This window comes from Pongo abelii, chromosome 13 (genome assembly GCF_028885655.2).
Source record: "Pongo abelii isolate AG06213 chromosome 13, NHGRI_mPonAbe1-v2.0_pri, whole genome shotgun sequence".
NCBI lineage: Eukaryota > Metazoa > Chordata > Mammalia > Primates > Hominidae > Pongo > Pongo abelii.
In genome coordinates this window covers 114,350,831-114,365,420 of record NC_071998.2, presented here as the reverse complement: position 1 = coordinate 114,365,420, position 14,590 = coordinate 114,350,831, and the positions used below count along the sequence as shown (strand labels likewise).

The 14,590-nt window shown below is 38.3% G+C and overlaps 1 protein-coding gene across 11 annotated transcripts in view; it reads right to left on the bottom strand.

Annotated features, from left to right (window-relative positions):
* The window catches only part of RABGAP1 (RAB GTPase activating protein 1), a 172,951-nt gene that overhangs the window by 37,181 nt on the left and 121,180 nt on the right, over positions 1-14,590 (bottom strand). For all 11 annotated transcript variants that reach the window (XM_054519399.2, XM_054519400.2, XM_024251732.3 and 8 more), the window contains 1 exon segment: positions 3,137-3,250. In XM_054519399.2, the coding sequence (XP_054375374.1) occupies positions 3,137-3,250 (114 nt within the window).

Sequence of the window (14,590 nt, the reverse complement as noted above, 5' to 3'; positions counted from 1 at the left end):
TGAGGCACCACTTTCCTATCAAATTAATAACAATTAACAAATGTTATTACCAGTATTAATACTGTGTTAAAAATGAGTAGTAATATATGCTAACACAGCTCTCTGGAAAACAGGCAATGTCTTTGAAGATATCCATTAACAGTTTTATCAGTTACAAAAGAACAGAGGCTTTAGAGTTAGTCAGAGTTGGGCTAAAATCCCACAACTCCCAATGTCTAGATATGGATCTTTTCTTTTTTTTTTGAGATGGAGTCTCGCTCTGTCACCCGAGGTGGAATGCAGTGGCGCGATCTCAGCTCACTGCAATCTCCGCCTCTCGGGTTCAAGCAATTCTCCTGCCTCAGCCTCCCAGGTAGCTCGGATTACATATGCCCACCACCACGCCCAGCTAATTTTTGTATTTTTAGTAGAGATGGGGTTTCATCATGTTGGCCAGGCTGGTCTCAAACTCCTGACCTCAGGTGATCCACCCACCCTGGCTTCCCAAAGTCCTGGGATTGCAGGCGTAAGCCACCGTGCCCAGCCTAGATATGAATCTTGAGCATGTAACTTACTTTATTTGTAATATGAGAATAAGCCTAGTATTAATAACACAGAGTTGATGTATTCTTCTCATTTAGTCCTCTCATTTAACATGCTCAGCACAGAGCTTCACCAATTATGTATTAATAATAGGATGAAACTGTACTGAATTTCTATAGGTAGAAAATGGAGGGGAGCATATTTTTCAGGCTGATGGAAGATAAAGGAATCATATACATGTGAAATTATATGATACATTTGGAAAATGTTTGGAGTATAAGTTTCATGTTGGCTGTAATGAAATCTGGGGGAAGAAAAGACATTTCACTAATTCATCAACATTTAATGAACACCTACTATAGACCAAGCACTGTGCCAAGTGCTACAGATGCTACCATAACTAAGAAATGATCCCTGCCCTTGAAGACATCGCAGTTCAGTGGGGAAGTTAGACAAGTGAATCAACCAGAGCACAGTGAGAAGTTCAATGTAGTTAATGCATCCAATAATTGGAGAAGCAGCAATAAGGGCTAAGTCAGGATATAATACAAAGTATCTTCAACACTAAGCTAAGGAATCCAGGGAAATGAACTAGGACTTTTCATTTAATTCCATGGGTTATAAAGTAGCAGTTATAAAGGTTTCTGTGGAGGCCACTGAAATGATCTAATTCTGCGTTAGGCAAGGAACAAAGAATAAACAGGCTAGAACCCAAAGGCAGAGCAGCTTTTGTAAAACTTCCAGCAACGTAAGATACTGGCCTGTACCAGGGCAGTGAGAAGACAGCATGAAGCTAAGAAAGACATCAGTCATATCTAACTCAACCTAGACAAAGACAGGACTGAAAACCAACAGAAATTGTCTGCAGCAGGACAATGGTATGGGAGAAAAGGAGGACTATGTTTAATTTAAAAAGATACAACAACTTAATGTAATGTGGGTCTTGTTGGCTCTTGATTCTAACTAGCCGTATTAAGGATATTTGAATATGGAGACTAATTAATTGGTAAAGATGGATAAACTTAATTTTTAGAGATGTAGTATTAAAAAATTAGGATCATGATGTCTAAGATTTGTTTTAAAGTACTTCAGGAAAAAGGAAAAAAAAGATGAAGCAACTGTGCCAATACATTGATAAATAATCAATTAGTGTGGGGGATATTAACTATACTTACCAGTTAGACTAATCATTATACTAATTAATGTTTATGTTTGAAATTTTTCATAATAAACCATGTTTTAAAATGAACTGTATTTTTAAACCCATTCTGTTTGATATAATTGACAGACTTTTACATGGAGACTAATTGTCTGCTGGAAATTTAGACCTTGAGTTAATGTAGATTTGTGAACATCTGTACAGTGATGATAGCTGAAGCTTTGGGGGTGGAAGGGATCACCCAGGGAGATGGTGTAGAGCTAGCGAAACTACCCAACTGAGCATGCAGAGGAAGGCCTCTGGTTTAGGGGCAGGTAGTGTGAGATAAAATGATGAAGTCAGTGAAGGCATGAGAGTGAGCCCACACCCAAGAGAGTGACATGTCTTATGCTCAAGAGCAGAAAGCTCTGCAAGGAAGAGCACCACGAAATAGGAACTATAATATAGTGGAGTCAAAAGTATGTGATGAGGGACCAGAGGCAGTGGACACAGCGTTTCTTTCTAGGAAATTCTGTAGTAAAGTGAGAGATGGCAGGGATCACTGCTTAAGCAGGAAATAAAACTGAGAAGGGGCTAAAAAAGGATGATCAGAGAGGAAGATTACCACAGAAATCGTAGCTTTATGTATGCTATGTAAAAGTTAAATCTAAAAAATATTTCTCTAAACTCAACTGTCCTTGTAGTTTAAATCATTGAATTTTTCATTGGTGAACGTATCCTTTACTGCTAATCTGTCCTAAAACCAGTTGTCATATAGCATTAGGGACATGTCTCATGCCTTACCTGTACTTACTACAAAGGAGATGCTAAATAAGTACTTGATTACTTTTGGGAGGAAAAGACTAAAGACTAATTCTGAGGACAGATGAAGACTGAAAAACTCCGGTCACACCTCCTCCTTTTATAACCCAATAGCTCTAATGTGCCAAATCTGTTTGAAAATGGAATACGGAAATTGAACAGGCTATCACTTCCTTTAGTGTTTGGGTACAGACCTTTTGAGAGAAATCAGAATCTCCAATCATTTACTATGCTATAAGTACACCTGGATGGGCAATGACACTTCCCACTGTGAGACGGTACCGTAGGTGCCAAGTTCATCACTTATAAAGTGAATACTGAAAAGGAGTCTGCAATGTCACAGGGCTCAGAGGTTTTTAACATAAAAACAAATTTTGAAAGTCTAAATGTGGAGCCAGGGAACTGTCATCTAAAAATACTGATGAGAAGGCGAAAGGAAACCCTACCATTTTATTTCTTATTATTTTCTACTCTTTAATGAGTCTAAAATTGTGTTCTCACCTTTGACTTTGCAATGTCTTTTCTCTTTTTTGAATTCTTGAACATCAAATACAAATTACACTTTGTAGTTTTTTCTTATGTAATTTTTCTTATGTAGTGGTGGCAGAACCACCACTCAGAATCGAGTCTTTTTTTTTTTTGGACATGAAATACCTTGCATATTTTATATAAGGAATCTTGTCCATCTCCTCCTGTGTCCTTAAAGTAGTCATGGGCTGGGAATGTTCGGTTAATATCCCGGGTGATAGCACTGTCCTGGGGAGACTCCTACGGAAACATAAGGAAAGAGAGGGTTTAGTTAGGTTAATCATGTAAACTCTTATTCAGGTTTAGGCAAGGTCTTCTCATTTACACACTTTAAATGTTGCAGGGACATACATACACATATGCATGCCCATAGTTACTGCCTCTTCAGGGACCAACCACTCAAGCAAAAGCAAATGTAACGGGGGAAAAAAGATTGAAGAAAAGCAACCCATTTCACTCTATACACTTCCATATTATACTCCATCCTTACTGCAAAGAACTGCAGCTGGTGACCCTTCTATTGTAAGATGGAAAATGTGCTATTAAGAATGGATTTCCCATAGGAAAATACTCAAACTAATCGCAAGAGGAGGCAAAGTGCTCCCAGTAGAAAAACTGCTGCTTTAATTGATGCTTTGGAATGAAGCCCATATACCAGTTTTCAAATGGAAAAGAGTAGTTACTTAATTGGGGTTTGTCCTAGAGGCAAATGGCATAAGAATGCACAAAGCAATCTACTCAGTATGAACAAGACCACCAAATGCCAAGGGATTCAAACAGGCTATGGGAAAATATCCTTTGCTTTTTCCAATGGATAAAAACTGTTTCTTCTTCTATAATGAGTTAACTAAAACGGAACAAATGTCAATAATGTCAACAAACCTTTGTAAAATACACCAAGCACCCAGCTATTTCTAATATTCTCCCCTTGTTAAATTTCATTTTGCTGACACAGTGAAGAACTGGAACACAGAAACATGACCTTCTACTTTAACAATGCAGTGTCTTCATAGCTAAGACAATAGAGTTGATTCCCCTTGGTAAGAATACATTATAATCAGCATACTACCAAAGAACATGATACCTCTGTTTTAAGATGAAAAATGCAAGTGATGTTCTTCTCTTGTCCAATAATTTCTCTAGCCTTTTGGGTAATCATGTTCCGAAGGCCATGAATATTTTATAGTTGTGGGATCTGAACTAATTTTAAAGCCTATGCTCTTTCTTAAACAGTAAACTATTTATACCTTCAAGGATGTCGCCAAATTGCTTTTCAAAGAGCTTTAGTGGCATGTTACTTCTAGTTATTAACATAGTCTTAACAGTTAATGGCAGCTCAGGACTGTGGTGCTCTTCAACAAAAGGAAAAAATCCAAGGGAGATCTATGACTACAGCAGCTAATTACATGGTGGCAGCTTCCAGACTGAATTAGAGCTCTGCGTTGAAGGTATCTCCAAAAGTTGAGAAAGTGGGAGAGAGAGGGAGAGCAAGCGAGAGCGAGAGTGAGAAAGTGAGAGAGCGAAGAGTGAGCGAGACAGAGAGAGTGAGAGCAAGTGAGAGAGCACGCACACAGATTTTGGGGCGGGCAAGGTAGCTAGAATTGTAGGGTAGAGTGCTAGTGAGGAATATGCTGAACAGAGAGCTGAAGAGTTAGAAGAGGGGTCCCTATGAGACATGAATCATAAATAAATGACAAGCTGGACACTTCATCAAAATTTAAAAATCTTACTATTCAAAAAACTGTTTAAAATATGAAAAGGTAAGTCATAGGCCAGGACACAATACCTAAAAAACATATCTGATAATAAAGTTGGAGTTGTATCCAGAATATATAACTCTCTAAATTAATGAGAAAGACAATTAATTTTTTAAAAAGTGGGAGTGTGTAAATGATTGAGGTGTTTCATTAAGGAAGATATAACATATGGCAAATAAGCACTTGAAAAGATGTCAACATTACTAGTCCTCAGGGCAGTGCAAATTAAAACCACAATGAGATTCCACTACATATCTACAAAATGCTAAAATTAAGAAGTGTTGGCAAAGGATAAGAAACAACTGGAACTCCTATACAATGCAAAATCATACGAACACTTTGGAAACAGTTTGGCGGTTTCTTACGATAGTAAACACATAATTACCATACAACGCAGTGATTCCATTCCTAGGTATTTACCAAAGAGAACTGAAAATATAAATGCATGAAAAGACTTAAACTCAAATGTTTACAGCAGCTTTATTCCTAACAGCCAAAACTGGAAACAATCCAGAGAGAATCAGATGAATTTAGGAATTCTATAAAACAACAACAGAAGCTCTAAAAAATGCTAAGAACGATACACTGTGGTTTAAGACAACTATGAAGGTTAGGAAATTAAATTGAGAATGGAGAGGAATATGGAAACCTTCAAAATATTTTACATCAGTTACATCAATCATATCACACTGATGACAGAGATGACAACCTGAAAAAGGATACAGTTATTAGAGATATGAGATTTGGGCTGGGCATGGTGGCTCACGCCTGCAATCCCAGCACTTTCAGAGGCTAAGACAGGTGGATCACTTCAGGCCAGGAGTTTGAGACCAGCCTGGCAACATGGTGAAATCCTGTCTCTGACTACAAATACAAAAACTAGCCAGGCCTGGTGGCAGGTGCCTGTAATCCCAGCTACTTGGAAGGCTGAGGCGTGAGAATCACTTGAGCCCGTGAGGCAGAGGCTGTAGTGAGCCAACATCGTGGCACTGCACTCCAGCCTGGGCGACACAGCGAGACCTGTCTCAATTAAAAAAAAGAGAGAGAGAGAGGAGACGAGATTTAGAAATGCAACTGTACACAGGACGTAAAAAATAACAAAAAACTGAAAATACTCTCTATAACTGGGACAGTCCTTGTCAATTTGCCATCCCATATCCATTAATCATGGAATTATCAGAGAATGAAGGGACAAAATGCCCTTAAGAGAAAGGCAATTTGAAAATTCACACTCAATTTTTGATGCCTTCAAGAATGATAATAAATTGAGGAGTTCCATGTGAATCATTTGCTTAAAATATTTGGCCTTAGGAAATATGCTGAAGAACTTGGAATAAATTCATTTGACTTGCTGGAGGCCACATCATGCAAAAGTGATGCAGAAATTCTAATGATGAGTTTAGTAAGTTCCTATCAGAATGACATTAAATTTGAAAAGGTTCTGAAATACAACACAGCAACATTATGGATGATCCCCTAAGAGAAAAAAAGCAAAGAGCTTTTCAAAATAGTCAAAGCAAGTGCTTATAAAATTAAGCTTTATACAACAATATATATTCCTTTTCTTTCTTGTTTCGCTCTTGTTGCCCAGGCTGGAGTGCAATGGAGCAATCTTGGTTCACCACAACCTCCGTCTCCCCGATTCAAGCAATTCTCCTGCCTCAGCCTCCTGAGTAGCTGGGGTTATAGGCATGCGCCACCATGCCCGGCTAATTTTTGTATTTTTAGTAAAGATGGGTTTTCTCCACGTTGGTCAGGCTGGTTTTGAACTCCTGACCTCAGGTGATGCGCCTGCCTTGGCCTCCCAAAGTGTTGGGATTACAGGTGTGAGCCACCACACCTGGCTGCATTCCTTTTATTTCTAAGGAGTTAAACATAAATGTAACTGATGTAGAGAGCCTGCCAATGCAACACATATAACACTATTCATGGCCAAACTGATCAAGTGAACCAAATACATCCTCTCAAGGAGGCTGTAGTTAGTAAAATGGCTTAACAGACAAGTTTTTATAAATGTACTTATGGCAACAGTGCACAGATGGTGACTTTAAAAGAACACGGAATGAATGGCACAAGTATTGTCAGTAGTTACGTTCTGAAAATTACTGCTGTTATAAGAGAGGTGGGTTTTTTTTTTTTTTTTTTATTAACTGGTTTTGTGTTTTGGCTAATTCATTTATCCCAAGAAAAACACCTTTAATCTCCAGAAGAAAACAAAAATGCAATAGGATTATGCACTATTGCCATCTTGCAAACTTTTTCTATAAAGGGTCAGGTAAAAACTTTTGGCTTTGCAAGCCATTCAGTGCTGCAGTTATTCAACTCTTCCCTTGTAGAGCAGCCATAGACAATATGTGAATAAACAAGCACTGCTGTGTCCTAACAAAACTTTATTTATAAAAGCAAGAGCACGCCAGGCGCAATAGCTCATGCCTGTAATCCTAGCACTTTGGGAGGCCGAGGCGAGTAAACCACTTGAGCCCAGGAAATTGAGACCAGCCTGGGCAACATGGCAAAATCTCATCTCTACAAAAATACAAACATTAGCCAGGCGTGCTGGCATACACCTGTCTTAGCTATTCGGGAGGCTGAAGCAGGAGGATCCCTTGAGCCCAGGAGGTAGAGGTTGCAGTGAGCTGAGACTGTGCCACTGTGCTCCAGCCTGGGCAGTAAGAGAGAGAGCCTGTCTTATACAACAATAACAACAACAACAACAACAAAAATGAATAAACAAAAGTGAGAGGCAAACTGAACCTGGCCCTGAGGTGGTAATCTGTTAACCCTTGTTATAAGTATACTACAACGCAGTAATTTGTTACGGTCAGCATGACCAGAGAGAAGATTTTTGTTATGATTTTAAATATACTAACATGTTATTAATTTTATACATGCTTTGCCCTCAGAAACTCTGTCACAACCTGCTACAACTTGAAATGTGTATCTCTTTGAACACTTTTGTACTTTTTTCACATAATAACAAATGTTAAAAATGTTTGCTGCATTTTGCAAAAGTCTGTATATTCCTGTATATGCAGTGTAGTAAACGTTTAAATAAAACCCTGTAATTGTAGTGGTATACGGTCCTTGACATTTCAAGCAGCAAAATAAACAGTATATACAGCTCACAAATTATAAACACACGAGACTGGCTAAAATAAAAATACCAAATGTTGGTGAGAATATGAAATTACTGGAACTCTCAATGGTTGCTAATGGGTGTGTAAATGATATAACCACTTTGGTAAAGAACATGGCAGTTTCCCATAAAGTTAAATATATATCTAACTACCATGACCCAGCAATTCCATTCCTAATAGCCTCATGTGTAATAGCCCAACTAGAAACCTCAAATGTCCATCTACAGAAAAAGTGATACATTATGGTATGTCCATCTAATGGAATACTACCCAGCAATACAAATGAACCTCTAATACATGAAACAACACAAATAAATCTCAAAAACATTATGTTGAGCAAAAGCCCATGGTGACAGAAACCGAAATGGTTACCTGAGGGTGGGAGGGAAATCAACTGAAAAGGGGCATAAGGGAACTTTCTGAGATGATAGAAATGTTTACATTTTCTTTGATTGTTTACACAAATATAAGAAATTGTCAAAACTCATCAAAATGAACACATAAGGTGTATGTTTATTGTATGTAAATTATACTACACTCAAAAACTGTAATCTCACATTCCCCACCTCCCTCCACCAACGTTTCTCAACACTTCTCTATTCTTGTGAATGGCAGCAGGTTTTACCACCTTGTTTCTGATTCTAGCTACCATGAATGATCACTGATCTGGAGATCTCTCTGCAGAGTCTGGATTCTGTCTCTTCCTTTCCACTTCTATTGCATCACCCAAAGGCAGACCCACGCTTCATCTTACCAAAACTAATATAACAGCCTAAATGGTTGTCTTAGTCGCTTCGGGCTACTCTAACAAAATACTACAAACTGGGTGGCTTATAAACAACAGGAATTGTTTTTACAGTTCGGGAGGCAGGAAATTCCAAGATCAAGAGGCTGGAAAATTCACTGTTTGGTGAAGGCTCGCTTTGCAGCTCACAGGTGGCATGTGCTCGCTGTGTTCTCATATGGGGCAGGGCAGCTCTCTAGGTCTCTTCTTTACAAGAGCACAAATCCCATGCATAAGGACTTTGCCCTCATGACCTAATCACCTCCCAAAGGCCCCATCTCCTAACAGCAGCACATTACTGATTAGGTTTTGTTTTTGTTTTTTAATTTTTATTTATTTATTTATTTTGAGATGGAGTATCGCTCTGTCACCCAGGCTGGAGTGCAGTGGTGCAATCTTGCCTCACTGCAACCTCCGCCTCCTGGGTTCACGCCATTCTCCTGCCTCAGCCTCCCGAGTAGCTAGAACTACAGGTGCCTGCCACCACGCCTGGCTTATTTTTTAAATTATTTAGTAGAGACGGGGTTTCACTGTGTTAGCCAGGATGGTCTCGATCTCCTGACCTCGTGATCCACCTGCCTCGGCCTCCCAAAGTGCTGGGATTACAGGCGTGAGCCACCTTGCCTAGCCCTGGTTAGGTTTTAACATATGAATTTTGGGAGGACGTAAACATTCAGACCATAACACTGATCTTCCTTTATCTCTTCTACCGGCACAACCGTGTCTGATTTCTGAAATGCATGGACCAATCAGATCATTTTGCTGGTCATAAACTTTTATGAGTCATTATCACTATGTATACAGGAGGAGGTCCATGCCTCCTCCTTCATACTAACCACTTCACAAGTAGAGTGAACACTAATCTGATTTCAGAATACCACTTGAACCATGTAGTAAGTAGGGTCACTGCTGAAGAAGGCACCGAGGACATTTTGTTCTCTCTCAAATGCATGCTGCAATATCCTGAGTATCTGGGGCACGCTGGGGGAAGACTGGAGCATTAGGAAGAGAAAGGCCTTTAAACCCAGACATATATTCAAGTCCAATGTGCTGCTGGTGGCTCCCAGTTAACAAATTAAACCTTGTTTTCCACTTGTCACTCTTCCTTGTGTTTATATTTCTTTGAAAACTTCAAGAGAAAAAGAGGTGACTGGCATGGCAGAATTTGGGCATTGTTGGAAGTAATTCTATTTAAAACTATACTGTAAAATATCAGCACTTCTTAAATTTATTCACTAAACAAATACTGAGAATTAACGCCTCATGCTAAAATCCAAATCTCTTTCCCAAACATAACCTAAAATTAATGATATACCTTACTGCATTTTAAAAGGAAAAAAAAAATCTAACTTTTGGCTTTCTTAGTATAATAAAACCTTTTTGTTTTCTAATTTTAATAAAATTGTTTTGCTTTTTTGTAACAATACTGGAAGGAAAAAGAAGAATTTTACCATTCAGATATAACTATGGCTAATATTTGGTTGGCATATGCCAAACTTTTTAGGTTATAACCATTTATTTTTATAAAATGAGTTTAGATTTTAGAAAATTTGTTTTTGCTAACTACAAAATATTGTATCTTTTCATATTATTTGGCCATTATCCTACCTTAGTATTTTTAATGCACAGTAACCTGTCATATGGTTATACCATAATTTACTCTGCCCAAATCTCCAGCTTTGGGATGTGCAGCTATTCTACCCCCTTTGCTATAAACAAGGCTGTAAAGTAGAGCAGTGATTCTTAAGGGAGAAAAGACAGCTTCCACAATCACTCAATTTCCCTAAAGAAACAGCATAATCCTTGTTTTTGGATTTTGAGTGGCCTTGCCAATTTGTCCTCCAGAAAAGTTGTACCAACTTACAAACCACATTGATACCACTCTTACAGCAATTACTGTTTTTGAATAGTCATTTGTATACTTGTCCTATGCTCCTTCTAGTCTATAAGAATTGAATCTAAAGTTGCAAAAAATTGCACACAAAGTTTATTGACTCGATCGTATTCTAACTGCAATACATGATTTGCTGTCAACATTTGAAAAGGTATTACCATACATACATTTGCTTGCTCTATCAGTTGAGAGGGCCTAGAAGCAATAACATCCAGTAGCAAGGAGCACACCTAGCATCTATATTTTGGTATCTAATACCATTTACTAACAAAAGGAACCAACCCTCCTTGGAGAAATGGCTGATTCTAGGACCAGGGCAGATAGCCTGGAACATCTTGTATTGGCCAAAAATAGGAAATTGTCTCCCTTCACCCCCACCACAAAGAAAACAAACCTACATTGATAGGGGTATGCCAAAGGGACACGGGAGCCAAGTGAAAGAGTTCCCGATGGTCAAAGCTGGAGCAATTTGAGCAACAAAATAAACTGGGTTATATAAGTATAAAATAAATGGCCAGGCACGGTGGCTCACGCCTGTAATCCCAGCACTCTGGGAGGCCAAGGTGGTCGGATCACCTGAGGTCAGGAGTTCGAGACCAGCCTGGCCAACATGGCGAAACCCTGTCTCTACTAAAAATACAAAAATTAGCTAGGCGTGATGGCGGAAGCCTGTAATCCCAGCTACTCAGGAAGCTGAGGCAGGAGAATCACTTGAACCTAGGAGGCACAAGTTGCAGTGAGCCAAGATCGTACCACTGCACTCCAGCCTGGGCAACAAGAGCAAAACTCCATCTCAAAAAAAAAAAAAAAAGAAGAAGAAAAAATATCTGGCTAGGCATGATGGCTCACACCTGTAATCCCAGCACTTTAGGAGGCCAAGGCAGGAGGACTGCGTGAACCAAGGAGTTCAAGACCAGCCTGGGCAACACGGTGACATGCCGTCTCTATAAAAATAAATAAATAAATAAAACCTCAACAAAACAAGCAAACAAAAAACACAAAAAAATTAACCAGGCATGGCAGCACTTGTAGTCCCAGCTACTCAGGAGGCTGAGGTGGGAGGATTGCTTGAGCCTGGGGGGTCAAAGCTGCAGTGAGCTGTGATCGTGCCATTGCATTCCAGCCTCTGTGACAGAACAAGACCCTATTTCCAGTCAATCAATCAATAAAAGAAATATCCAGGAGTCCATACTTACATAAATAAATGATTGAATAAATAAATGGAGGAGAAGAGACAAATCCTCCATGCAAAAGAATCCCAAATAATTTATGTAGATACCTCACCTTCAAGGAAGGGGAGCAAAACTCCCCACTCCTTAAGTATGGGCTGTGCACAGTGACTTCCTTCAGAAGAGTACAGTACAGTATGACACGGTGGAGAAAAGAAAATTTATGGTGGAGAAAACTGACAAAGATCACCTTGGCCAGATGACTGAGGTCAACAGTGATGTCATGCTGACAGCATGTACCCTTAATGTCATAAAAATGGCACTTTACCTCTGTATTCTTCCTCCTCAAAATTCATGACTTCATGAAAAAAAAAATCAGACAAATTTCACTTGAGGGATATTCTACAAAATATCTGAGCAGTATTCCTTAAAACGGTCAGTCATCAAAAACAATGCAAGCCTAAGAAACTGTTACAGTCAACAGGAACCTAAGGAAACAGGAGGACTAAATGTAGTGTACTCTCCTGGAGGGAATCCTGGAGCAGAAAAAGGATATTAGATAAAAACTAAAGAAATGTAAATAAAGTTTGGGATTTAGTTAACATCTCAATACTGAGTTATTAATTATAATAAATGTACCATAATAATACAAGATAATAATAATAGAGTTAATAACAGAGTATATAGGAATTCTTTGTACTATTTTTACAGTATTTCTGTAAATCTAAAACTGTTCTTAAAAATAAGGTTTATTAAAATAAAAAAGGTTAATTACCTCCTTATTCTATAATATGGAAATTCAGACTTAGAGAAGTTAAGCCACCCAACTTCACACACCAGAACTTATTAAAGCACTCAATAAAATGCTGGACTAAATTTGTGGAATAAAATTGGTTAAATGAACATTGTGGATATATGCTCAATAGTAATCACAGGTAGGCTCTGTTCTTGTGATTTATTTGCAGGTGATTTCTTTCTTGTCCCCAATTATGATGATCTTTGAGTGTATCCAATAAAGCAGTGGTGAAGCTCTATTACTTTCTTAAATTTGAAGGCTCTCCTAAAATAGATTGTGCAGATAAAAATCTAAGGAAATAGTAACATTTGTGCTGTTTTCTTCTCCCTGTCTTGGTTTTAAAAGTCTTCCATTAGTTGAAACCACAGTGGTACCACATTCTGTAATCTTTCTGGATGACTATTTTTATACCTTACTGTGAGAACTGGCTCACTGGGTAATTTCTCAGGATTAACAAGGTACTGGGAACTGCAGGAAACCCTTTGAATACACACCCTTTTGTAAACACAAGTTGAAAAATAGAAAGCTAAGAATGGCAGGAAGAAAAGAAAGTACCCAAACAAAGAAAATGCAGTGGAAGGCTGCCATGAGAAATAACCAGCATAGGGAAATTTATTATTTCCAAAGTAGCTTGTTGCCCAAAGAAAAAGTTAGTTCTTCTTAAGATTAATCCAGAATGTTACAGATGCTTTATTAAATGCCATCATGTAATATTTAAGAAAACAGAATAAAACAAAAACACCACCAAAACCCACTCCAATACATTATACCATGTCCTATCTTTACAATATACTTCACAGGAATAAAGTAACAATTTTTGGTTACATTTTCTTTAAAAAAGTCAGCTATTGCTTATCAGAAGTCATTTTAAAGACTAAGTTTTTAAAATCCCCTAAACAGATGGGATAAAAATTCAAAAGAAGGAAAATGAAATTGAAAGTGTGCTATGCTTAATATAAAATAAATGAGGATGAAAAATCTCTCTGAGGTAAAATAAAATAATTCTCTCCTAATTACACAGCACTCATGTCATTTGTCATTTCATTTCATATGTTTGGAAGTAGAACTGAGCAAAATAAAGAATGAGAATAAGACTGTTACGCCTATGAAAACAGATGTCTTATGTTTGGGTAAAACCAAGATGGTCCTACAAAAGTCTGCAAAATCTGGAAATGTTATTTCAATTGGTCATGTCACATCTCAAGCACTTCTAATTTGATAGAGCCAAGAAAAGTGACCAAAAAAACCCAGTAACATTATGTTGTCTCTTAATAGCTTTGTCTTTTAAAATTAAATGCTGAACCCATCTAAGGAATGCCTCACAAGAATTATGACAAAATAAAAAGAAGGTGTGTATAGTATTCTTAGCCTGAGATTTAACAAACAGACTTATGGGTTTCCATAAATTCTCTGACTCTGTATGCAAAGTTTTTTGTTTCATTTTGTTTTGTTTTTGAGACACAGTCACACTCTGTTGCCCAGGCTGGAGTGCAGTGGCATGATCTTGGCTCACTGCAACCTCCACCTCCCAGGTTCAAGAGATTTTCCTGCCTCAGCCTCCCAAGTAGCTGGGATTACAGGCGCGCACCATCATGCCCAGCTAATATTTTTTTTTTTTTGGTAGAGATGGGGTTTCGTCATGTTGGCCAGGCTGGTCTTGAACTCCTAGCCTCAAGTGATCTTCTCACCTCATCCTCTCAAAGCGCTGGGATTACAGGCATGGGCCACCGCACCCAGCCTGTATGCAAAGTTTTGTGTGCATTTTTCTCAGAAGAGTGCTCAGGGTTTTAAACATATTCACTAGAATGTTAAGCTTCAGGAAGACAGAGATTTCTGTTTTGTTCACGTATATCTCTAAGCCCAGAGAAGAGTGTCTGACACAAAGTAGGCTCCCGATAAAAATTTATTGAATAAATTAATTCTCAAAAGGATGTATGACACATAATAAGGTTCAGAGCCACTTATCTAAAAGATCTAAAAGAAATTTTCTATTGCCAGCTGTACTTTCACAGACCTAAAAATAATTATTTAAGTAACAACATG